At 60.6% G+C, this 26,202-nt stretch overlaps 1 protein-coding gene across 1 annotated transcript; it reads left to right on the forward strand.

Annotated features, from left to right (window-relative positions):
• The first annotated feature begins 10,373 nt into the window (after nucleotides 1-10,373).
• On the forward strand, nucleotides 10,374-21,796 carry LOC139051882 (uncharacterized). The gene is made up of 4 exons (XM_070528917.1): nucleotides 10,374-12,466; nucleotides 12,688-13,361; nucleotides 13,451-13,694; nucleotides 15,119-21,796. Exons 1-4 carry the CDS (start codon nucleotides 10,374-10,376, stop codon nucleotides 16,287-16,289), a joined length of 4,182 nt encoding a protein of 1,393 aa, XP_070385018.1. The 3' UTR covers nucleotides 16,290-21,796.
• Nucleotides 21,797-26,202: the final 4,406 nt, after the last annotated feature.

The following is a 26,202-nucleotide window of genomic DNA, read 5'->3' on the forward strand; positions in this document are numbered from 1 at the left end:
GAGCCAATTAAGTATCTAGGTCTTAGTATTTTCATCAATAAAAATCCAATAGTTCACTCTGAAAAGGCAATGAAACTCCTCGAACTCCTTGCGAAGGCATCCTTGAAGCCGTTCCAGAAGGTGCACTGCTTGAGACAGCTGGTTCTTCCAATATTTCTTTACAGTGCTTCGAATACTTTAGAGGTTTCCTCAGAGTCTTGTAGGCTGGATGGACTTGTCCGCAAATGGGTTAAGAGTGTTCTTCATTTGCCTCCTGGTTTTCCTAACATGCATATATGGCTTCCGTCCAAGAGTGGGGGGTTAGGTATCATTCCGTTACAGAAAGTTGCTCAGGCGGTCCAGTACAAGAGCCTCGCGCGCCTGCTTAGACTAGGGGATACATTCGTAGACAATCTCTTTAGTAGTATCTTAGATAAGAGTTTTCAACGCATAGCTGAGTTTTTCCAAATCCCTTCAGGAATTACTTCCCCTAAGGCGGTTCAAACAGCTCTAAATAGAGGATCCCAGAAATGGTGGTCTGAATTAAAGTCTAAATATACCAATAAGGACCTTTTAGCGCACCACGATCAGGCTGTAGCTAATACTTGGTTGTATCATGACTCCAAGTTGTTAAAGGAGGGTGACCGTCTAAAGGCTTTGCGCCTTAGGACTAACCTATATCCGACAAAGTCCCTAACTAACAAACAAAGTAGTGATCCAAAGTCACGGCTATGCCGTCGATGCCAGGAGAAGCCTGAAACATCTTTCCACATTTTACAGGAGTGTGAGTCGGTTCACCTCGCACGAACAGAACGTCACAATTTCGTAGCTAAGCAGGTAGCTCGTCTAGTTAAAGAGAAGAACCCGAGCGTTTTGGTTCAGGAGGAACCACGCCTAACGACTCGTGAGGGAACTAGATTGAAACCAGACTTAGTTATTGAGACTTCAGATGAAGTTCTTGTGGTCGACTTGGCAGTCGTTTGGGACTCCAATGTTGGTGTGTTGAGGGATAAGACACGTGAAAAGTCTGCAAAGTATGCACCATTGCGGTGCTGCATTGATCCGCAAAAGAAATTCTCCTCTCTTGGAATGGTTTTTGGTGCTCGGGCTATGGTGTGTTCTGAAACTTTGCAGTTAGGTAAGACCTTGGGGCTTTCACGGGGGGATCTCGCCTGGCTGAGCGCTTGTGTACTTAGAGGTAGCTTGATCTGTCTAAATAGGTTCCGTAAACGAGTTTAGAGGTTTCCTGGGGTAGAGTGTGGAGAGTCCGAGATTTGTTGCGCGTTCAATTTTGCTGTTTGTTGTTACTTGTGATTGTCTCGTGTGTTTTTTTTCGTTTTTCTTCTTTTTTTTCTTTTTTTATATAGCTAATTCCACTGTGTTGCTCACTTATGATGTACTAAGTTAGGAGGCTGGCCACAGCGTAATAAGATATATATTACACATTACACAATAGCTTTCCTCAAGGCAGCTCACTACCATATGACGTCTTGGGGAGGCCAGAGCAGGGCTGCAAGGACCGACGTGCGGTGGGGCTCCCCCTCCCGCGCTGGTCCTCTCCAACCGTCCTGAACATTAAATCTTGCTGTGGCCAGCAACACCACAAAAATTGTGGTAATTTATGTTATTAGCCAAATGCCTCGTCATCTAATTAGTGACGCGCATGAATGGATTAACGAGATTCCCACTGTCCCTATCTACTATCTAGCGAAACCACAGCCAAGGGAACGGGCTTGGCAAAATCAGCGGGGAAAGACCCTGTTGAGCTTGACTCTAGTCTGACTCTGTGAAGAGACATGAGAGGTGTAGCATAAGTGGGAGGTCACGGGATACGGCCTCGTTTCGGCGGGGTCCTCGTGGCCGCCAGTGAAATACCACTACTCTCATCGTTTCTTTACTTACTCGGTGGAGCGGGAAGCGGACCATTGAGTTGTCCACGCTTCTAGCGCCAAGCGATGGGCCCCCGGTCTCCCTTCGGGGCGGTGCCGGTCGGGCCTGCGCGACCTGTTCCGAGGACAGTGTCAGGCGCAGTACCACCTCTCGGCGGTACTGCGCCAGCGCCCTACTGTATTCCATGCGAAAGAGGGCCCGCAGGTGATCACAGCGACACCGCTGGAAACGGCGCCGCATCGCATTGACCTGTTTGCGTCGGCCGTTCAGCTCGGGCGTCCACCACGACTGGCCGCCCGCCCCCCTTCGCTCGCGCGCCGGTCGCAGTTGTTTGATGCGCTCGCGATCCATAATCTTATAAAAGGTCGCGAGAACCACGTCCAGGGCAGCCGGCGAGGCGATGTCCGCGCCCGCCGCGCTCGCAAACCACCGCGAGTTGCGGACAGTCTCTAGCCATAGTCGCCTGCCGTAGGTGGTGAGGCGCCTGCCAGTCGCGCCCGCGCCGGTGTGGACGGTGATATCTATGCGGCGGTGTTCCGATAACGTCTCCTGGTCGGAGACTCGCCACGTGCATCCGCGTCGCACGAGCGTCGGCGATGCGAGGGTGACATCAATCCAGCTATCGACGTATTTTGTAACATACGTCGGTGGCGAGGACGCGTCGTTGATGATGACAAGGCCCGCAGTCGCCGCGAACTCGATGAGTCGAGTGCCCCTGTCGTCTCCTTCGCGAGGGCCCCACAGGACGCTGTGCGCGTTGAAGTCGCCCATGACCAAGATGTCGGGTGTGCGACAACGGTCAAGGGCGTGCGCGAGATGTTCAAATACGTCGTCCATCGTCCTGTGGGGCGGCGCGTACGCGGCCACGACCGTAATCGCGAGGTCGCGCGATGAGCACTCCACCGCCACTACCAGCCGCGACACGTGCGTAGGGAACACGTCGAAAGGCGGCCGGCGCACGACGATCGCACACAGCGGGCCGTCAACCGCCGCGTACGACTGGTAGTGCGGCGGAAGCCTCGGAAGCTGACCCCGCTGCGTGTAAGGATCCATGACGGCCGCGAGTACGCAACCCTCGCGCGCCATGTGATCCGTCAGCAGCGTCGTTGCGCGGCGGACGTGGTCGAGCGTTAGTTGACATATGCGGTTCGCGCCGCCGGCCCCCTCCGCTCCCTCAGGGCGGCGGTTCCCCCCCTCACGCGGCCGCCCGCGCCGCTCTATCGCGGGGGGCCGTAGTTTGTGCGGGCCCTGAGGCGAGCCACCCGCTCCATGCGGATGGGGCACTCGGGGAAGCCCGCGGGGTGGGACGCCTCGCGGCCGGCCTTTTTGCATTCATTACAGCACACCTCCGGCTGTCCCATCTGTACGCGGCACGTCACGGCCAGGTGGTTGCCGCTACACTTCATGCATACCGCCTTCGAGGCGTCCTCCTTGAGCGGGCACGTCGTTCTGCCGTGCCCGTAGGAGGCGCAGAACGTGCACGTAGGCACGTGTAAATCTTCGACCGCCCGTACCGCCGTCCAGCCTATGGACAACCGGGGCCGCTGCAGGATGCGTTCGAACGCGCCCGGGTCTACCTCCGCGACGTAGGCACACGTGCCGGACCGCTCCCTGTACGTCACGCGCACTTTGCACGTGGCGACGTCCAGGTCGAGGCCCGGGTTCCGCTCGTTCAAAACGCGGATAAACTCGTCCGGCGCTACGTCTGGGTCGACCCCGCTAAACTTGACGTGCGGGTTGCGCTTTTCGCTTTTCGCTTTTCGCCGTCGCGTGGCCGCGCGACGAGGCAAAATAATAGAGCCTTCCCTGTAGGAGCCGCTCAAGCACTTTCCCCAGGATTGAGGTCATGCAGATTGGTCGGTACGAGCTCGGCGAATCCGCCGGCTTGCCGGGCTTTTGGATAAAGACTAATCTGCCCTTCCTCCATGTCCTGGGGAAGTACCCCAACCTCAGCGCCGCGTTCAAGATCATGCACGTGAAGCGCGGGTGTGCGGCGAATATGTCGCAGACGACCTCGGTCGTTAGGCCATCCGGACCCGGCGCGGAGCTGCGCGGCATTCTACTGAGCACGGTTCGGATCTCGCCCTGCGAGAACGGCCGTTCCCTCTCTACCGTGGCGTACGGCTGGTCAACCGTCGCTCGAATCTCGGCGTGTATGGGCGCGTCCGTCTCGACCCTGTCGCGCTCGAAAAGATGGTCGAGCAAGAGGGATGCCGACTCGAGGACGCTCGCCGTCCGGCCGCCATCCGGCCTCGCCAGTGGAGGCAGCATCATGCGCGATCGTACATCCCCGAAAGCCAGGCGGAAGGGGGTCTGAAAGAGCGACCGCCGGCTGCACCGGTCGCAGACCTCCCTATCCGCCGCATCCTTCGCGCGCGCCACCTCTCGGCGGTACTGCGCCAGCGCCCTGCTGTATTCCATGCGAAAGAGGGCCCGCAGTTGCTCGCAGCGACACCGCTGAAAACGGCGCCGCATTGCATTGACCATTTTGCGTCGGCCGTTCAGCTCGGGCGTCCACCACGACCGACCGCCCGCCCCTCTTCGCTCGCGTGCCGGTCGCAGTTGTTTAATGCGCTCGCGATCCAAAACCTTATAAAAGGTCGCGAGAACCACGTCCAGGGCAGCCGGCGAGGCGATGTCCGCGCCCGCCGCGCTCGCAAACCACCGCGAGTTGCGGACAGTCTGTAGCCATAGTCGCCTGCCGTATGTAGTGAGGCGCCTGCCAGTCGCGCCCGCGCCGGTGTGGACGGTGATGTCTATGCGGCGGTGTTCCGATAACGTCTCCTGTTCAGAGACGTGCCACGTGCATCCGCGTCGTATGAGCGTCGGCGATGCGAGGGTGACATCAATCCAGCTATCGACGTATTTTGTAACATACGTCGGTGGCGAGGACGCGTCGTTGATGATGACAAGGCCCGCAGTCGCCGCGAACTCAATGAGGCGAGTGCCCCTGTCGTCTCCCTCGCGAGGGCCCCACAGGACGCTGTGCGCGTTGAAGTCGCCCATGACCAAGATGTCGGGTGTGCGACAACAGTCAAGGGCGTGCGCAAGATGTTCAAATACGTCGTCCATCGTCCTGTGGGGCGGCGCGTACGCGGCCACGACCGTAATCGCGAGGTCGCGCGATGAGCACTCCACCGCCACTACCAGCCGCGACACGTGCGTCGGGAACACGTCAAAAGACGGCCGGCGCACGACGATCGCACACAGCGGGTTGTCTACCGCCGCGTACGACTGGTAGTGCGGCGGAAGCTTCGGAAGCTTGCCCCGCTGCGTGTAAGGATCCATGACGGCCGCGAGTACGCAGCCCTCGCGCGCCATGTGATCCGTCAGCAGCGTCGTTGCGCGGCGGACGTGGTCAAGCGTTAGTTGAGATATGCGGATCGCGCCATTAGCCCCCTCCGCTCCCTCAGGGCCGCGGCTCCCCCCCTCGCGCGGCCGCCCGCGCCGCTCTATCGCGGGGGGCCGTAGTTTGTGCGGGCCCTGAGGCGAGCCACCCGCTCCATGCGGATGGGGCACTCGGGGAAGCCCGCGGGGTGGGACGCCTCGCGGCCGGCCTTTTTACATTCATTACAGCACACCTCCGGCTGTCCCATCTGTACGCGGCACGTCACGGCCAGGTGGTTGCCGCTACACTTCATGCATACCGCCTTCGAGGCGTCCTCCTTGTGCGGGCACGTCGTTCTGCCGTGCCCGTAGGAGGCGCAGAACGTGCACGTAGGCACGTGTAAATCTTCCACCGCCCGTACCGCCGTCCAGCCTATGGACAGCCGGGGCCGCTGCAGGATGCGTTCGAACGCGCCCGGGTCCACCTCCGCGACGTAGGCACACGTGCCGGACCGCTCCCTGTACGTCACGCGCACTTTGCACGTGGCGACGTCCAGGTCGAGGCCCGGGTTCCGCTCGTTCAAAACGCGGATAAACTCGTCCGGTGCTACGTCCGGGTCGACCCCGCTAAACTTGACGTGCGGGTTGCGCTTCTCGCCGACGCGAACTAGCAACGAGGAGCGCGTCACCGAGTTGTCTGCTATGGCCGCCTTTAGGTTGTCGATGGATTCGCGCGCGTGCGAAAAAACCGTCAGGCCATACCTTGTGTGTCGCAGCGTGACTTGTCCGATGTTTTTGGCGGCCGGGTCGATGTTGGTTTTCAGTAATCGCAGGGAGTCGCGCGCCGGTGTCGTCGTCGGGGCCGTGGGCGTCAGGAACGCCACGTGTTCGAAGGTAGGCGCGGTCCGCGCGCCCCCGCCGCCCGTCGCCACGGCCGGTCCGACGCCGCCCGTCCCCGCCGCGGGCGACGCCCTCAGCGCCGCGGCGTAGCTGACGGCGCCCGCCGCCGCGGTCGGACCACCAGGGCCCGAGCCGGCAGCCGCCGCGGACGCGTCGAAAAGGCGCCCCGCACAACCCGGGCCGGGCGCCGTCACGATGGAGCCGTCGAGGCGGCCCTCGGCGACGATGACCCGTCGTTGCAGTGCCGCCAGCTCCCGGCGCGCCTCGACCAGCTCGCCGCGCAGGGCGACGGCCGCGCCCCGCTCCTCCGACACGTCCGAACGCAGGTCGGAGTACATTCGAACGATCTCAGACAGGTAACCCGCGATGACCTGGCGCGCCGCGACTGGGACCTTGTTCGAGGCGTTCCCCAGGTAGGCCATGATTTCGGTCTCGAGCTCCTGCAGGCGAGCCTGCCCCCGTGCGCCGCGGTCGCCCGCGAGCGCGGGAGACGCCACCGCGGTCGTCTGCGATACCGATGACAGGCGATCTTCTTCTTCACCCGCCGCAGGCTGCGCGGGCCGGTCCGAGGGCGCCTCCTGAAACGCGACTGCTGCGAGGATGTCGTCGCCGGCATCGGAAAACACCGATTTCGGCGACGCACCCGCGCTAGCCGTTGCAGGCGGGGACGGCGAGACCGTATGGTCTGGGGCGGTGGTTGACATGGCCAGGCTCAGGCTCAAGAGGTATGAGCCTTGGCCATCTTGTGCCCGATGGCCGGCCGAGCAAAGAAGCACTCAGCAATTCAAAAATAAATCCCTTCCCCGCCCGGTTTTCGCAACGAATGATGTCCCTATATGTTCAAAAACAACCCCTACTAAAATTTAGATACGCCGAATGCCAAATACCTGAGTTTAGAAGCAAAAAGCAGCAGCCCGAATCCGCCGGCCGGCCAGACACTTGCACGAGCGCTCGTGCAAGGGTCTGGCCGGCTGGCGGATTCGGGCTGCTGCTTTTTGCTTCTAAACTCAGGTATTTGGCATTCGGCGTATCTAAATTTTAGTAGGGGTTGTTTTTGAACATATAGGGACATCATTCGTTGCGAAAACCGGGCGGGGAAGGGATTTATTTTTGAATTGCTGAGTGCTTCTTTGCTCGGCCGGCCATCGGGCACAAGATGGCCAAGGCTCATACCTCTTGAGCCTGAGCCTGGCCATGTCAACCACCGCCCGAGACCATACGGTCTCGCCGTCCCCGCCTGCAACGGCTAGCGCGGGTGCGTCGCCGAAATCGGTGTTTTCCGATGCCGGCGACGACATCCTCGCAGCGGTCGCGTTTCAGGAGGCGCCCTCGGACCGGCCAGTGCAGCCTGCGGCGGGTGAAGAAGAAGATCGCCTGTCATCGGTATCGCAGACGACCGCGGTGGCGTCTCCCGTGCTCGCGGGCGACCGCGGCGCACGGGGGCAGGCTCGCGTTCAGGAGATCGTGGACGAGGTCATGCTGTACATTGGGAACGCCGCGAACAAGGTCCCCGTCGCGGCCCGCGGCATCCTCACGGCCCGGTTCGGCGAGATCGTCCGAATGTACTCCGACCTGCGTTCGGACGTGTCGGAGGAGCGGGGCGCGGCCGTCGCCCTGCGCGGCGAGCTGGTTGAGGCGCGCCGGGAGCTGGCGGCACTGCAACGACGGGTCATCGTCGCCGAGGGCCGCCTCGACGGCTCCATCGTGACGGCGCCCGGCCCGGGTTGTGCGGGGCGTCTTTTCGACGCGTCCACGGCGGCTGCCGGCTCGGGCCCTGGTGGTCCGACCGCGGCGGCAGGCGCCGTCAGCTACGCCGTGGCGCTGAGGGCGTCGCCCGCGGCGGGGACGGGCGGCGTCGGGCCGGCTGCGGCGACGGGCGGCGGGGGCGCGCGGACCGCGCCTACCTTCGAACACGTGGCGTTCCTGACGCCCACGGCCCCGACGACGACACCGGCGCGCGACGCCCTGCGATTACTGAAAACCAACATCGACCCGGCCGCCAAAAACATCGGACAAGTCACGCTGCGACACACAAGGTATGGCCTGACGGTTTTTTCGCACGCGCGCGAATCCATCGACAACCTAAAGGCGGCCATAGCAGACAACTCGGTGACGCGCTCCTCGCTGCTAGTTCGCGTCGGCGAAAAGCGCAACCCGCACGTCAAGTTTAGCGGGGTCGACCCAGACGTAGCGCCGGACGAGTTTATCCGCGTTTTGAACGAGCGGAACCCGGGCCTCGACCTGGACGTCGCCACGTGCAAAGTGCGCGTGACGTACAGGGAGCGGTCCGGCACGTGTGCCTACGTCGCGGAGATGGACCCGGGCGCGTTCGAACGCATCTTGCAGCGGCCCCGGTTGTCCATAGGCTGGACGGCGGTACGGGCGGTCGAGGATTTACACGTGCCTACGTGCACGTTCTGCGCCTCCTACGGGCACGGCAGAACGACGTGCCCGCACAAGGAGGACGCCTCGAAGGCGGTATGCATGAAGTGTAGCGGCAACCACCTGGCCGTGACGTGCCGCGTACAGATGGGACAGCCGGAGGTGTGCTGTAATGAATGTAAAAAGGCCGGCCGCGAGGCGTCCCACCCCGCGGGCTTCCCCGAGTGCCCCATCCGCATGGAGCGGGTGGCTCGCCTCAGGGCCCGCACAAACTACGGCCCCCCGCGATAGAGCGGCGCGGGCGGCCGCGCGAGGGGGGGAGCCGCGGCCCTGAGGGAACAGAGGGGGCCGACGGCGCGATCCGCGTATGTCAATTAACGCTCGACCACGTCCGCCACGCAACGACGCTGCTGACGGATCACATGGCGCGCGAGGGCTGCGTACTCGCGGCCGTCATGGATCCTTACACGCAGCGGGGCCAGCTTCCGAAGCTTCCGCCGCACTACCAATCGTACGCGGCGGTTGACGGCCCGCTGTGTGCGATCGTCGTGCGCCGGCCGCCTTTTGACGTGTTCCCGACGCATGTGTCGCGGCTGGTAGTGGCGGTGGAGTGCTCATCGCGCGACCTCGCGATTACGGTCGTGGCCGCGTACGCGCCGCCCCACAGGACGATGGACGACGTATTTGAACATCTTGCGCACGCCCTTGACCGTTGTCGCACACCCGACATCTTGGTCATGGGCGACTTCAACGCGCACAGCGTCCTGTGGGGCCCTCGCGAGGGAGACGACAGGGGCACTCGCCTCATCGAGTTCGCGGCGACTGCGGGCCTTGTCATCATCAACGACGCATCCTCGCCACCGACGTATGTTACAAAATACGTCGATAGCTGGATTGATGTCACCCTCGCATCGCCGACGCTCGTGCGACGCGGATGCACGTGGCGAGTCTCCGACCAGGAGACGTTATCGGAACACCGCCGCATAGACATCACCGTCCACACCGGCGCGGGCACGACTGACAGGCGCCTCACCACCTACGGCAGGCGACTATGGCTACAGACTGTCCGCAACTCACGGTGGTTTGAGAGCGCGGCTGGCGCGAACATCGCCTCGCCGGCTGCCCTGGACGTGGTTCTCGCGACCTTTTATAAGGTTTTGGATCGCGAGCGCATCAAACAACTGCGACCGGCGCGCGAGCGAAGGGGGGCGGGCGGCCAGTCGTGGTGGACGCCCGAGCTGAACGGCCGACGCAAACTGGTCAATGCGATGCGGCGCCGTTTTCAGCGGTGTCGCTGTGAACAACTGAGGGCCCTCTTTCGCATGGAATACAGCAGGGCGCTGGCGCAGTACCGCCGAGAGGTGGCGCGCGCGAAGGAGGCGGCGGATAGGGAGATCTGCGATCGGTGCAGCCGGCGGTCGCTTTTTCAGGCCCCCTTCCGCTTGGCTTTCGGGGATGCACGATCGCGCATGATGCTGCCTCCACTGACGAGGCCGGATGGCGGCCGGACGGCGAGCGTCCTCGAGTCGGCATCCCTCTTGCTCGACCATCTTTTCGAGCGCGACAGGGTCGAGACGGACGCGCCCACACACGCCGAGATTCGAGCGGCGGTTGACCAGCCGTACGCCACAGTAGAGAGAGAGCAGCCTTTCTCGCAGGGCGAGATCCAAACTGTGCTTAGTAGAATGCCACGTAGCTCCGCGCCGGGTCCGGATGGCCTAACGACCGAGGTCATCTGCGACATATTCGCCGCGCACCCGCGCTTCACGTGCATGATCTTGAACGCGGCGCTGAGGTTGGGGTACTTCCCCAGGACATAGAGGAAGGGCAGATTGGTCTTCATCCAAAAGCCCGGCAAGCCGGTGGATTCGCCGAGCTCATACCGACTGATCTGGATGACCTCCATCCTGGGGAAAGTGCTCGAGCGGCTCCTACAGGGCAGGCTCTATTATTTTGCCTCGTCGCGCGATCACATACACCCGCACCAGTACGGGTTCACGCACGGGCGATGCGCGGTGATGGCGCTGCACGCGTTGTGCGAATACATCCGGCGCCACAAAGCTGAAGGCACGCCTGTAGTGCTAATATCCCTGGACTTCCAGGGCGCCTTCGACAGCGTGTGGCACCCCATTGTGATCAAATACTTCAAGGACCGCGGCTGTCCGGCCAACCTGGTCGGTCTGCTCAAATCGTTCCTCGCAGGCCGCACCGTCGAATACACGTCGCATGCCGGTTCGGTTTCGGCCGAGACGTCAATCGGCAGTCCGCAGGGATCGCCCGTCTCCCCGCTCCTGTGGAACGTGGTTGTGGACGGGCTCCTCCGGTTGCCGATGCCGCCCGGGGTGCGAGTACAGGCTTATGCCGATGACACCATTGTACTCGTGCCGGGTAATTACAGGGCGCGCATCATGGAGGCCGCGGCGGAGGCGATACGTCGCATGGAGCAGTGGACCACCGAATGCAAGCTCGCGCTCAACGATGATAAAACATTCTGTGTCCTCTTCTCCTTCGGGAAGGGGGGCATGGAAAAGAGCCACCCAACCATCCGGTTGCGGGGCAGTACGAGAGGGCTGCCATTTCGCTCGTCGGTGAAGCTCCTGGGCGTCGTGGTGGACAGGCGCCTGTCCTTTTTCGAGCACGCCGAGCACCTGCAGCGGAAGGCGGAGACGCTCGCCATCAAGTCTCTGTCCTTCATGCGCATGCACACCGCCGTGGACTCCGCCCTGCGGCGCCGCCTGTACAGACAGGTGCTCCTGCCGGCGGTGGCGTATGCGTCCCCCATATGGTGGTCGTCGTCGCCCGATTGCCGGCTCAAGGCCCGCATGACCACGGTGCAGCGCACCATATTACTTGCGATCACGGGGGCGTATCGCACCACGCGGACGGCTGCGCTGCAGGTGCTCGCCAACCAGCCGCCCATCGGGCTGGAGCTCGACAGACTGAACGCGGAATTCGCCCTGTTCCGCATGCGCCGCGCGGTCACGTTCGGGACGCAGACCATCGCGCCCGACGAGGTACAATACCCACACGATGTCTGGGGCGCCCACCCATCAGAGGCGCACGGATATCCCTTCGCGCGACTTGAGGTCGCGGCGGCTCGCGAGTGGTCGTCGGCGCCGGGCACACACGTATACACCGACGGATCCTACACGTCGCGGTCCGCGGGTGCGGCGGTGGTGGTGTTGAGGCCGCGGGGTTCGATAGTCGCCGTCAAAAAATTCCGCCTCACGATCGCCTCGAGCGCCTATTGCGCCGAGGTGATAGCGCTCGCTGAGGCTCTCAATTATTTAGAGACGCACGCGTGGGAGCCTCCGGCGCACATTTACGCAGATAATCTATCGCTGCTCGCCGCGCTGAGCAACGTGATTACTCGAGACGCGCGCATAGCGAGTATTAAGGAAGCGCTGGACCGTCTGCAGAGACGGGGCGCCTTGTTGCTATTCCACGTGCCCGCCCATCGGGGCATCTTTGGGAATGAGTTGGCAGACATGGCGGCGGGTTCTGCGGCGACCTCGGGCGTGGACCGAAGGTCGCACCGGTCCTTCCGGGTAGTGAGGGCCGCATTCTCGGCCACCGTGCGGGCGCGATGGGCCGTGGAGTGGCGTGAGGAGCACTCCGACACCGAACTTTTCAAGTGGGTGCCGGACGTCGCTCAAATACCGCGGGACTTTCCGCCGCCTCGGCGGCTGGCCTGTCTCCTCACCGCTCACGGAAGATTTCCATATTACTTCCAGCGCTTCCGCATCTCGCAGGACGCGCGCTGCCCTTGCGGGGCGCCCTGCCGAGACGCGCGGCACTTTTTTGACGGCTGCGCGTTGACGGCCGACGTCGTAGCGCGGATGCGAGAGTCCGGCGGTTCTCTCGCGACGGGCGATTACCCGCGCCTCCTCAGAAACAGGACGGCTTGCTTGTTGCTGGCGGAGATGGTCGGGATTGTGAGCGATCGTATGCCCGACCAAGGCGGGGTCGGGGTGGCGCCGGACGAGTGGTAGGATGCGCGGCGCGCCGGGGCTCGCGGACGCCGGCGCGTCTTTCGTAACCGATCGTCATTTCATCCCTCGTCTCTCTTGCCGTCTCTCGGGTTGTTTTCGCGCGCGTGCGAGCGGCCGTCTGCCGGGGGACCGGTCGTGACACTGTCCTCTGGACGAGCCGGCCCCTGGCCGAATAGGGCGGGGCTTTTGCCTCTGCCGGCTCTGCCGGGACAACGAGCGCCGGTCCTTGTGCCGGGGAGGGCACTTCGGGCACGGCGGCCTCTTTTTGCAAGCCGTCGGGTAGTGCCGGGTGTGTCGCAGTGTGCGCGGGATGGCCGTGTGGCATCGAATGTGGCCGGCCCCGCTTCGGGTTTGGCTGCGTGCTCCTCGGCGTGCCGGGCGTGTCTCTGAGCGCTGGCGGCGGCGAACCGGCCCGTCGTCTAGACGAATGGGAGCGCAGAGGCGTTCCTGCTGACCGGACGAGCCATGCAACGGACATGCTGCCTTTGGCGTGCGGAACGGGCGTTCCTGACCGCGGCCGCCTCTTCGGTTGGAGGCGCGCGTCCATTGGTGCGCCGGGGGAGGCGTTCCCGGCCATGCGTGCGCGCGCTGCGCGCCCGTTGGCGCGCCGCGTCCTGTGGGACTGCCTGCCTTTCTTCTGCCCCCTGGAGAACCTGGCGCTCCTGGAGGCGATGGTCGGTGGGCCGCGGCCCGTCGTCCCGACGAATGAGAGCGCAGGCTGGCGTTCCCCGCGACCGGACTGGCCTCTGCGAGGGCTGTGCCCTCCGTGGCACGCCGACCGGGCGTTCCAGGGGCGGACGCTGCGTCTGCAGGGGACGCGCGCTCTTTGGGGTGCTGTGGAGGCGTTCCCGACTCTTGGACCGGCCCGGAGCGCACGGTGCGCTCGTTGGAGTGCGCCGGGCGAGATGCGTGCCTACCCGCCTACCTTCGGTTTCTCGGTTTTTCTTTCCCCTTCACTCTCTAACTGCTCGCGCCGGGAGGCGCCCCCGAGGACTGCCGCGCCCACGACGTGTTCCAGCTGCTGGGTGTGCTGCGGACCGTGGTGCGACCGAGTGCACCGAAGCCGGGGGCGTCCCTGACGCCCGCCACCTCTTCCTGCGTGCCCGGACGGCGAGGGGGTGTGCCTGGATGCTGGGGCGACCACCCCGAGTCGTGTGTGCCGCCGGGGAGGGCCCCCGAAGCTCGCGGCGGCCCCGCCGATCACCGGCAAGCCAATCCTTATAGGTGCGGCGTCCCCATACTTCGACGACGGATTAAGCAGCCGGGGGTGTCCCTGGCACTCGGCATCGGAGACGCCGAAGCGCCGGGAGCCGTACGCCCTCTTGGGCGCTTCGACGGCGTGTCTGGCGGCGCCGGGAGCCGTTGCTGTACTCGCCGTTCGGAGTACCAGCTCCTCTAGCCAGGCACTAGCCCCCTTCTCTTCCTATCTTTTTATTATTCCTTTTTCCTTATTATTTGCGCCGGGAGGCGCCCCCGATGTGAATCGTGAAGCGGCCGGACGGGCCGAGGCTAGTTGGTGCGCCACGGAAGTTCCCGTCCCGGGACCTTCGAAGCCGGGGGCGTCCCTGGCGCCCGACGCCAGGATTCATACAAGTGAGACCCCAGGATGCGTCCCATGGGAGCTGTGGCGCCTCCGCCGCGCGGCGGACCCGATTCGTCGCGTCCGGATGGTGAGGGAGTCGACCGGATGACCCCGGCCTGCGTGGAGACGCACCTGGAGGCTGGAGTCGCCACCTCGTGTCGGGTGTAACGCCAGGATACACCCCCGAAGTCCGTTGCGTGCCCTCGCCGACTGCCGCCCTGGTTTCATCACTGGGTGCGGTATACCGCAACACGGACGCGAGAACCTGACGCCGGGGGTGTTCCCGGCACACGTCATCGCCTGTTCCGAGTCGCCGCGAGTTGCGCGCCCCCTCGGGGACACGCGGGCGTGTCTGACTGCAACCGGACCCGGTCGCCGGCATCGACGAACTCTTGGACAGTCAACACTTTCCTGTTCACTTTATTTTCTTTTCCTTTTCTTTTTCATTTTACTTCATTTATGGCATGCCCATGCCACCCCGTCTGAGACTCATCATTCACGTTCATTAAATGCCCCGCGCCGGGCATTTAATGAACGTGAATGATGAGTCTCAGACGAAGAAGTATGTCTCAGGCGAAGAAGAAGTGGAAGTGCCTGCTTGGCTGGCCGCTTCGGGCTCCGAGTTTTCGACGATACCGTGCGTATTTTTCGTGCTACGACTTATTCGCCTATTGTGAGCATTATCGGAAAACCCAGGGAACCTAGTGGACGCGCGGGAGCGGGATTAAATCGATTATTTACCTTTCTTTTTGACCCGTCTTTCCCGGCCGTAAGCGGGGAAGCCAATATGGCTGCCCCCAGGCGGGTATGAGCCCATGTCGCGGCTGAAACAGATACCCGGGGGATCGCCCCGAGATACCAGGCCTCAGAGTGTCGGTAGTTCGCCGGGCTCGGGTACGAGTGTTTTCTCACAAGATGGTGATGAGCTAATAAATATGGTCGGCCAGGGGGTCGCAGTACTGCGAGGAGCGCCAGCGGTTGTCGACTTAGGTCGCGACAATAGTACCGGGGCCCCGCTTCCAGGTAATTTAACAGTAAACCCGAACAACTTGACTACCGATTACAGGTTAACAGAGAAGTGGGATGCGATTGCATCGCATCAGAAGCGTGTGGAAGAAATCCTTTTCGATGACAAAACCAAAATCACTAATTTGGTTCGAGCACAAATTATTACGGAGTTGCATGCCATTATCAAGAACTGTGCAGATTTTCAGGCCGCGGCGGCACAGAGAGATGGCGAGATTCAAGAACTTCGCCGGCAGCTCGCCCAAGCCAGGCACGAGGCCATGGAATCCCGGATCCAGGCGGCCGTTGCGGGTATGCCGGGACCCGGCCGCTCGTACGCCGCGGCGGTGACCGGCCGAGCCGATTGCCCGGCTTCGTCAGCGGGGGCGCCGGGACCTGGACATGCCTTGGGGACGTCTGACTGTCCCGGGACTACATCAAGTGTCGCGACCTCTCGACAATGGGTGCAGGGCCACGTGGCATTTTTGACTCCGGTGAGTCCAACCACTTCTCCTGCTAAGGATGTCCTACGCCTGCTCAAAGCTAACATAGACCCACGTAGTGCTGGCCTCGGGGAATTAACTCTGCGCGAGACTCGTCTTGGAGTCACGGTTATCGCTCAAGAGCCCACTACCCTTGCTCGTTTACAAACGGCAGTAAATGGTAGTCCGATCACGCGAACAGCAATGACTATGCGTATCCCGGAGAAAAGGAAACCACACATAAAGTTCACTGGAGTTGACCCTGAAATTTCTTCCACCAACCTCGTTGAGGCAATTAACGCCCGTAATCCTGGATTTGATTTGGATACTGCCGCAAGTAAAGTTTTAGTCTCCTTTCAGGAACGTAGCGGCAATATGACTCACATCGTAGAGGTCAACCCGGCAGACTTCCGTAAAGTCTTGCAAAAAGATAGAATTTGTATCGGGTGGACTGCCGCCCGAGCAGTTGAAGATCTTCATGTATCGTTATGCACGTTCTGCGCGTCGTATGGGCACACGCGCCGCTTCTGCCCTGTCAAAGACGACGCGTCTAAGGCAACTTGTACAAAGTGCGCCTGTAACCACCTGGCTGACACTTGTACTGTACGCATGGGCGATGCGGCGGTGGCCTGTGCGGCGTGTAGGACGACGGGAAAGGACTCGGCAGGCCACCCGGCGGGTGATATTTGTTGCCCGACGCGGGCTGAGCGGGTCGCACGGTTAAAAGCGCGAACCGACTATGGCAATTAGGTGGAGTGGGGCCCGCAACGCTCCCCTCTTGGGGTTGGGGCGCTGCGGACCTTCGCAACAGGGATCGGGTCCAGTGGTGGGGTGCGCGCAGATGGCGCGGTCGCATGCGGTGGGGCGTCGATTCGCAGATGCGGGAATGTGTGGGCGCGCGCCATTGGTAGGGGCGTTGGACTTTACAACCCATACTGTTAGCCGTCCCACCTCCGTACGACTTTTCCATGCCCACGAGCCATAATTTAAAATTTATTCAGGCTAATTTGGATCACGCAAAGGCGGCGACGTTGGTGCTGGTCCGCACCATGCAAACGCAGGGCATCACATTTGCTGTTGTCTGCGATCCCTACATCAGGGCGGGTGCGATTCCGGGTATCCCGGAGAATTATCATCGCTTTGCATCGTCCGACAGTCCCCGTGTAGTTATTTTCGGAGACGGTTCGGGCTTAGATTGTTTTCCAGTATTAACCAGCACCAACGTCGTTGCGGTCAAATTGTCCACGCCCCATATCAAATTTCTCCTGCTCGGACTCTACGCGCCACCGCATGTGGACATAGCCCCATTTCTGGATACCGTGTCGGATTGTCTCACTCGAGCCCAAGAGGATAATGTTGTAATAGCAGGTGATTTTAATGCCAAACACGTTAATTGGGGTCGGGGCGGCTGTGATGCTCGGGGTGCTGCGGTGATGCAGCTGATTTACACTCATGACCTGCATATCCTAAACAATCCCGAGTCGCCAGCTACGTATGAAAATCACTATACCGAAAGCTGGATCGATATAACATTGGCCAGTACCGCTCTGGCCAATAGGGGGTACATGTGGATGGTATCGGAAGAAGAGACACTTTCCGAACACCGCCACATACTCTTCTCGTTTGAGGGTACACCGCTCCTGCTCAGAAAAAAGCTTACGCTCGCGGGCCGCTTACGCCTAACCCGATGGCTAGTCAACGAGCCCTGGTTTGCGACAGTACAACAACTACCGGTGCATACTGGCCAGGCCCTCGACTACATTATCCAGAAATTCTACCTCATATACAACCGACACTACGAGCGCAACTTACAGGTGCCGAAACAGGGGCCCCATAAAGCGAATGCTTGGTGGTCGCCGGAATTAACTGTTGAACGTAACCGTGTTCGCGCATTGCGCAGACGTTACCAGAGGACTCACGACCCGTCACTCCGCAATGCCTTCTGTCTGGTGTTCGTGCGTGCGCGCGTATCATACAGGAAATTAATTGAATTGGCCAAATCTCAGGCACTAAAAAATTTCTGTACAGAAAGTTCGCGGAAAAACATGTTCGGCGCAGCGTTCAAATCGGCATTCGAGAAAACCCGCCACCCCATCGTGTTGCCGCCCTTACGCTCGCCGGCGGGTGACATGACCACAGATGGCCTGGATTCCGCGGCCTTACTGCTTCGCACGCAGGTTACCTGTGACGATCCGGCGCTAGATACCGATCTGCACAGGGACTTACGCGCGCTTGCCGATGCCCCGGCTGTCGCAAGAAGAGACGACAAATTGTTCACCCTGTCGGAAATCGAACATGCCCTCAACATCGGTCGGACTGGATCGGCCCCGGGCCTTGACGGCATTACCCTTCCTATTCTCAAATTACTTTTTCACTACCACCCGGGTTTCTTTCTCTTTCTTTTCAATTCGGCATTACAATTGGGACACTTTCCAGAACAGTGGAAGAAGGGCAGGGTGGTATTCATCCCTAAACCCGGGCGTCCTCCGGATTCTCCGGGCTCCTACAGGCTCCTTGTTATGAATTCTTTATTTGGTAAAATTCTCGAAAGATTATTAAATTCCCGCTTTTATTATTTTCTTCACTCCTCTCATCTTATTCACGCCAATCAATTCGGCTTTACTCATGGAAGGAGTGCCGTCATGGCGTTATACGAACTACGCCGCCGACTCCAGGTTTTAAAACAATCCAAAACGCCGGCTATCCTGATCGCCATCGATTTTAACTGTGCCTTCGACTCCGTCTGGCACCCGCAGGTCCTCGCCTACATGCAGCGCAACGGTTGCCCTCGCAACTTATTTAACCTCCTCCGATCATTCTTAACCGATCGCAAGATTGTGTACCGTTCCAATTCGGGAGAGGTGTCAGCTACTCCTACGTTGGGGAGTCCACAGGGGTCCCCCATAAGCCCGCTTTTGTGGAATGTAGTGGTCCGCGGGCTCCTGGACTTAGACCTACCCGGGGATGCGTTCGCCCAGGCGTACGCTGACGACACTGTCATCGTCGTACCTGGAGTAAACCGAGCGGAGATAGAACGTAAGGCAGCCCGAATTTTAGACTGCGTACACGCTTGGTCACAAGAGGTCCGGGTCGCAATTAACGTAGACAAATCTTTTTCGTGGCGTTTCCTCACGGTACAGCTTCAGTTGCGGGGCAGGGGCTCAAGGTGTGTATGAGTGGGGGCCGCCTCCGAAAGAAGGAAAGTTTGAAAATTCTTGGTGTAGTATTCGATTCCCGATTAGGCTTTATACCGCACGCAGACTTCGTCAGGGAAAAATTAGAGCGCACCACCCACAAAATTTTAGCTTATCTTCACCTTCATTACTCCCTTCGACCGGGGACTCTTCAGAAGCTGTACCGTCAGGTTATCTTACCCATTATCACATATGCTGCTCCGGTCTGGTGGTCAGACTGCCCCGATAGCCAGCTGCGGGACAAGGTGGAATCATTACATCGAGTCCCGCTGCTGGCTCTCACGGGTGCGTATCGTACTACGCGAACGGCGGCACTACAAATCCTTGCACGGGCCCCACCTTTAACTCTGGAATTAGACAAAACCCTGGCCGAATTTCGATTATTTACTATACGACAGCCGATGTGTTTCGGACCGTTGTATTTCCACCCAGATAACATAGCATATCCCTATGATCGATGGACCGATCATCCCGCCGACCACATCAGATTTCCGTTTAGCCAGCTCACTCCACACCAAGCTTTCAGCAAGTCCCTCAGCCATGCGTTGCACGTCTATACGGATGGCTCCTTTACACAGATCTCTGCAGGCGCCGCATATGTCGTGATGCGTCCTCCCCACCGAGTTATACACATAGGCAAATTTAAAGTACAGGGAGCGAACAGTGCTTACTGCGCCGAGGCAGTTGCATTGCAGGAGGCCCTGCATTATTTACTATTCGTGCCGACATCATTTACATCCGTAAACATATATTCAGACTGTCTCTCCCTATTGTCGGCACTTTCTGCCTACACCACCACTGACATGCGCGTCGTGCAGATAAAGCGTGCCCTCCGGAGCCTTTCAGCTCGTTTCTCCGTAGATCTCCATCATGTGCCTGGACACCGAAACGTTTTGGGGAACGAGCTGGCGGATGACGCTGCCGCTAGTGCTGCGCGTTACGGCCTCCCACGCATACTGCGCGCCTCCATCCGGGCGATTAAAACCAAATTATACAATCAGATGCAACGTGAGTGGGGCCACAGGTGGCGGTCTGCCCATGGCGATACGGCTCTCATGCACTGGGTGCCCAGCGTCGTACAGATCCCTGCGTTTTTCCCACCATCCCGCCCATTAGTTCACATTCTAACGGACCACGGCCGCTTCCCCTATTATTTGTACCGGTTTGGCCTTGCGCGCACCGCGCACTGCCCGTGTGGCATGCTGACTGAAACATTTCAACACTATCTAACCGAGTGTACGCTGACGAGGGAGCTGGCGAGCCACCTCGACATCGCCCCACGAGAGACCATTCGGGTTGCGGATTACCCGCTCCTGATTCAAAGTGCGAGAAATCGCGCCATTCTTACACAAATAGAACGCCTGGTGAGCTCGGTGGTGCCGGACAGCCCGCGGGACGTGCCTCCTGTCGATGCATGGTGAACGCGATGGGCACGGTGGCGTAGCCATGCGCTCTCTGTCCCGCCAAACCTTTTTGCATCGCTGGGCGTTCCAGCGACTGGGACAGCCGCTTGCTGCGGAGTGGCCGGTGTGGGTGCTGTGGCTGGCCCCTTTTATCCAGCGACTTGGACCCCGGCACTCCCTCTTCTCCAGACCCTTTTCTGATGGACATACCTGTGCAGCATCGGTTGGGGGCTCGTGGCTGACCCCGCGCCCATGCCCTCAGCTCTTATACGGAGCTTCACCTAAACGTCAATTGCTACATGTAGGAGAACGACCGGCATTCGAGCCGTGGCTGGCTCACCTTGTCCAGCTCCTAGGACCCCGGCGTTCTCGGTTTGGTTGACGGATACCTGTGGATACAGGATACTGGCTACTGGATCCTGGATACTGTGGCTACCGGCTATTGCCCAGGAGGCGCATGCACGCCTTTCTCATTTACGGCTATCACGAACATTCTTGCCTGCCCTGTTTTACACGACAGTTGGTGCCGCTTCCGCGGGCACAAGCTGCATACGATTGCCTCCCGGATTTGACAGAAGGCGTGCCGGAAGACGTGCAAAGAGACGTTCGGGGGCTCTGCCTCCGTGAGGTTGTCCGGGCTACACCTACTAATCTTTGTATTGCTTTCCATGCTGTGACCTGGACCCGGATGGTCTCTCTGATCTGCCGGTGTCTTTTAATTATTACGCCGTATTTTGAGCTCTATTTCCTCGTGTCCCGCAGTCGCGGTTTTGCGGTTTTGGCAGTGGCCCTGCTGCCTGCGCGGGCGATGCGGACAAGGGTGCGCGCAGGGATTAACAACCTGTTACCCCCTCCACGTATGTTCTTCTCATCCTCCGCTCCTTTTTCTTTTCATTTTTTGCTCTTATATCCTGCCTATTCCCCCTGTCCCTCACCTTCATAATGGATGTACTTAGGCACTGACGCAGGCCTCTGTACGACGCCTTCGTGATAGTTCCTTGTTCCTTATCCTAACTTTTTTTTCTCACGTGCCTCCCAAGTCATTCTTCTGATGCCGCTAAGTTAGTGTCTCGGATGGAGGCCTCAGTGGCCCTCTTCCCTCAGCGACTGCTCATTACGTTTCGGTGACAGTGGCTGCCCGGGGAATACTGTCCGGGCAGTCCCTGTCACCATTTCTAATCAATGTTTTTAAGCTTTTCAGGTTCCACATCCCGGCTCTGGTGCTCCCCGGCTGATCTGGGAACTTGCCCGGGATCATTCCTCTTTGCGATCTTCATTTATACCTGGGCACTCAGGATGCCGATTATCCTCATTACATCCCTTTGGCTACATCAATAAACACTCTACGCGAGGCACTTGTGCCCTCGCTGACCACGCCTTTGGATACTAGCAGTTACCGTGCCCTCCCTTTATTTTTCCAATTGGCTTTTCTATCCAAATTTCCGCTTTGGGCTTTTGCCCCTCTTCATTTATTTCTGATTGGTTTAAGCCTGTTATTGCGTCAGTAGGAACGGGCTTTTCCCTCTTTTATTTTATTTTCTTTTATTTCCTTTGAGGGAGCAGACTTCGAAAAGGGGCGGTACATCTGTCAAACGGTAACGCAGGTGTCCTAAGGCGAGCTCAGCGAGGACAGAAACCTCGCGTAGAGCAAAAGGGCAAATGCTTGCTTGATCTTGAATTTCAGTAGGATTCGAGTACGACACCTGCGTACCGTTTCAGTACGACAATTTCAGTACGACACCTGCGTTACCGTTTGACAGATGTACCGCCCCGGCCGACTACTTCCCCGTCATTCCTAAAAGCAATGGCAAAAATAAAGGGTGAGAAAACCTGTCCCTGCAAAAAATGCATACCAGGTTTAAAGCCAATTAAAAATAAATGAAAAGGGGTGTGAAATAACACCCAAAGCGCATATTTTTGTGGAGAAAAGCCAATTGGAAAAATAAAATTGTGGGCTAACGGTAACGCGTGTGGTGTCCGAAGGTGTCTCAGCGAGGGCAGAAGCCCCCGCGCCGGGCATTTAATGAACGTGAGTGATGAGTCTCAGACGGGTTGGCATGGGCATGCCATAAATGAAGGAAAATGAAAAAGAAAAGGAAATGAAAATAAAGTGAACAGAAAAGTGTTGACTGTCCAAGGGTTCATCGATGCCGGCGACCGGTTCCAGCTGCAGTCAGACACGCCCGCGCGCCCCCGGGAGGGCGCGCAACTCGAGGCGACTTGGAACAGGTGATGCCATGTGCCTGGAACACCCCCGGCGTCAGGTTCTCACGTCCGTGTTGCGGGACATCGCACCCAATGGTGGAACCAGGGCGGTAATCGGCGAGGGCTCGCAACGGACTTCGGGGGAGTATCCTGGCGTTACACCCGACACGAGGTGGCGACTCCAGTCGCCAGGTGCGTCCCCACGCAGTCCGGGGTCATCTGGTCGACTCTCTCGCCATCCGGACGCGACGAATCGGGTCCGCCGGGTGGCAGAGACGCCACAGCTTCCATGGGACGCATCCTGAGGTCGTACTTGCATGAATCCTGGCGTCGGGCGTCAGGGACGCCCCCGGCTTCGAAGGGCCCGGGACGGGAACTTCCGTGGCGCACCAACTAGCCTCGGCCCGTCCGGCCGCTTCACGATGCACATCGGGGGCGCCGCCCGGCGCAAATAATAAGGAAAAAGGAAAAAATAAAAAGATAGGAAGGGAAGGGAGGCTAGTGCCTGGCTAGAGGAGCTGGTACTCCGAACGACGAGTACAGCAACGGCTCCAGGCGCCGCCGGACACGCCGTCAAGGCGCCCAAGAGGGCGTACGGCTCCCGGCGGTTCGGCGTCTCCGATGCCGAGTGCCAGGAACACCCCCGGCTGCATTAATCCATCGTAGGAGTATGGGGACGCCGCACCTGTAAGGATAGGCTTGCCGGTGATCGGCGGGGCGCCGTGAGCTTCGGGGGCCATCCCCGGCGACACACACGACTCGGGGTGGTCGCCCCAGCATCCAGGCACACCCCCTCGCCGTCCAAGCACGCAGGAAGAGGTGGCGGGCGTCAGGGACGCCCCCGGCTTCGGTACACTCGGTCTCACCACGGTCCGCAGCACACCCAGCAGCTGCAACACGTCGTGGGCGCGGCAGTCCTCGGGGGCGCCTCCCGGCGCGAGCAGTTAAAGAGTGAAGGGGAGAGAAAAACCGAGAAACCGAAGGTAGGCGGGTGGGCACACAGCTTGCCCGGCGCACTCCAACGAGCGCACCGTGCGTTCCGGGTCGGCCCAAGAGGCGGGAACGTCTCCACAGCACGCCAAAGAGCGCGCGTCCCCTGCAGACGCAGTGTCCGCCTCTGGAACGCCCGGTCGGCGCGCCACGGAGGGCACAGCCTTCGGAGAGGCCAGTCCGGTCGCTAGGAACGCCAGCCCGCGCTCTCATTCGTCGGGACGATGAGCCGCGGCCCACCGACCATCGCCTCCAGGAGCGCCAGGTTCTCCAGGGGGCAGAAGAAAGGCAGGCAGTCCCACAGGATGCGGCGCGCCAATGGGCGCGCAGCGCGCGCACGCAGGGCCGGGAACGTCTCCCCCGGCGCACCAATGGACGCGCGTCTCCAACCGAAGAGGCGGCCGCGGTCAGGAACGCCCGTTCCGCACGCCAAAGGCAGCATGTCCGTTGCATGGCTCGTTCGGTCAGCAGGAACGCCTCCGCGCTCCCATTCGTCTAGACGACGGGCCGGTTCGCCGCCGCCAGCGCTCAGAGACACGCCCGGCACGCCGAGGAGCACGCAGCCAATCCCGAAGCGGGGCCGGCCACAATCGACGCCACACAGCCATCCCGCGCACACTGCGACACACCCGGCACTACCCGACGGCTTGCAAAAAGAGGCCGCCGTGCCCGAAGTGCCCTCCCCGGCACAAGGACCGGCGCTCGTTGTCTCGGCAGAGCCGGCAGAGGCAAAAGCCCCGCCCTATTCGGCCAGGGGCCGGCTCGTCCAGAGGACAGTGTCACGACCGGTCCCCCGGCAGACGGCCGTTCGCACGCGCGCGAAAACAACCCGAGAGACGGCAAGAAAAACGAGGGATGTAATGACTATCGGCCACGAAAGACGCGCCGGCGTCCGCGAGCCCCGGCGCGCCGTGCATCCTACCACCCGTCCGGCGCCACCCCGACCCCGCCTTGGTCGGGCATACGATCGCTCACGATCCCTGCCATCACCGCCAGTAGCGAGCAAGCCGTCCTGTTTCTGAGGAGGCGCGGGTAATCGCCCGTCGCGAGAGAACCGCCGGACTCCCGTATCCGCGCTACGACGTCGGCCGTCAACGCGCAGCTGTCAAAAAAGTGCCGCGCGTCTCGGCAGGGCGCCCCGCAAGGGCAGCGCGCGTCCTGCGAGATGCGGAAGCGCTGGAAGTAATATGGAAATCTTCCATGGGCGGTGAGGAGACAGGCCAGCCGCCGAGGCGGCGGAAAGTCCCGCGGTATTTGAGCGACGTCCGGCACCCACTTGAAAAGTTCGGTGTCGGAGTGCTGCCCACGCCACTCCACGGCCCATCGCGCCCGCACGGCGGCCGAGAACGCGGCCCTCACTACCCGGAAGGACCGGTACGACCTTCGGTCCACGCCCGAGGTCGCCGCAGAACCCGCCGCCATGTCTGCCAACTCGTTTCCAAAGATGCCTCGATGGGCGGGCACATGGAATAATAACAAGGCGCCCCGTCTCTGCAGACGGTCCAGCGCTCCCTTAATGCTCGCTACGCGCGCGTCTCGAGTAATTACGCTGCTCAGCGCGGCGAGCAGCGACAGATTATCTGCGTAAATGTGCGCCGGAGGTTCCCACGCGTGCGTCTCTAAATAATTGAGAGCTTCGGCGAGCGCTATCACCTCGGCGCAATAGGCGCTCGAGGCGATCGTGAGGCGGAATTTTTTTGACGGCGACTAACGAACCCCGCGGCCTCAACACAACCACCGCCGCGCCCGCGGACCGCGACGTGTAGGATCCGTCGGTGTATACGTGTGTGCCCGGCGCCGACGACCACTCGCGAGCCGCAGCGACCTCAAGTCGCGCGAAGGGATATCCGTGCGCCTCTGATGGGTGGGCGCCCCAGACATCGTGTGGGTATTGCACCTCGTCGGGCGCGATGGTGTGCGTCCCGAACGTGACCGCGCGGCGCATGCGGAACAGAGCGAATTCCGCGTTTAGTCTGTCGAGTTCCAGCCCGATGGGCGGCTGGTTGGCGAGCACCTGCAGCGCTGCCATCCGCGTGGTGCGATACGCCCCCGTGATCGCAAGTAATATGGTGCGCTGCACCGTGGTCATGCGGGCCTTGAGCCGGCAATCGGGCGATGACGACCACCATATGGGGGACGCATACGCCACCGCCGGCAGGAGCACCTGTCGGTATAGGCGGCGCCGCAGGGCGGAGTCTACGGCGGTGTGCATGCGCATGAAGGACAGCGACTTGATGGCGAGCGTCTCTGCCTTCCGCTGCAGGTGCTCGGCGTGCTCGAAAAAGGACAGGCGCCTGTCCACCACGATGCCCACGAGCTTCACCGACGAGCGAAATGGCAGCCCCCTCGTACTGCCCCGCAACCGGATGGTTGGGTGGCTCTTTTCCATGCCCCCCTTCCCGAAAGAGAAGAGGACACAGAATGTTTTATCTCCGTTGAGCGCGAGCTTGTAGTCGGTGGTCCATTGATCGATGCGATGTATCGCCTCCGCCGCGGCCTCCATGACGCGCGCCCTGTTCTTACCCGGCACGAGTACAATGGTGTCATCGGCATAAGCCTGTACTCGCACCCCGGGCGGCATCGGCAATCGGAGGAGCCCGTCCACAACCACGTTCCACAGGAGCGGGGAGACGGGCGACCCCTGCGGACTGCCGATTGACGTCTCGGCCGAAACCGAACCGGCATGCGACGTGTATTCGACGGTGCGGCCCGCGAGAAACGATCTGAGCAGACCGACCAGGTTGGCCGGACAGCCGCGGTCCCTGAAGTATTTGATCACGATCGGGTGCCATACGCTGTCAAAGGCGCCCCGGAAGTCCAGGGATATTAGTACAACAGGCGTGCCCTCGGCTTTGTGGCGCCGGATGTATT

This window comes from Dermacentor albipictus, unplaced genomic scaffold (genome assembly GCF_038994185.2).
Source record: "Dermacentor albipictus isolate Rhodes 1998 colony unplaced genomic scaffold, USDA_Dalb.pri_finalv2 scaffold_15, whole genome shotgun sequence".
In the NCBI taxonomy this organism is placed as follows: Eukaryota; Metazoa; Arthropoda; class Arachnida; order Ixodida; family Ixodidae; genus Dermacentor; species Dermacentor albipictus.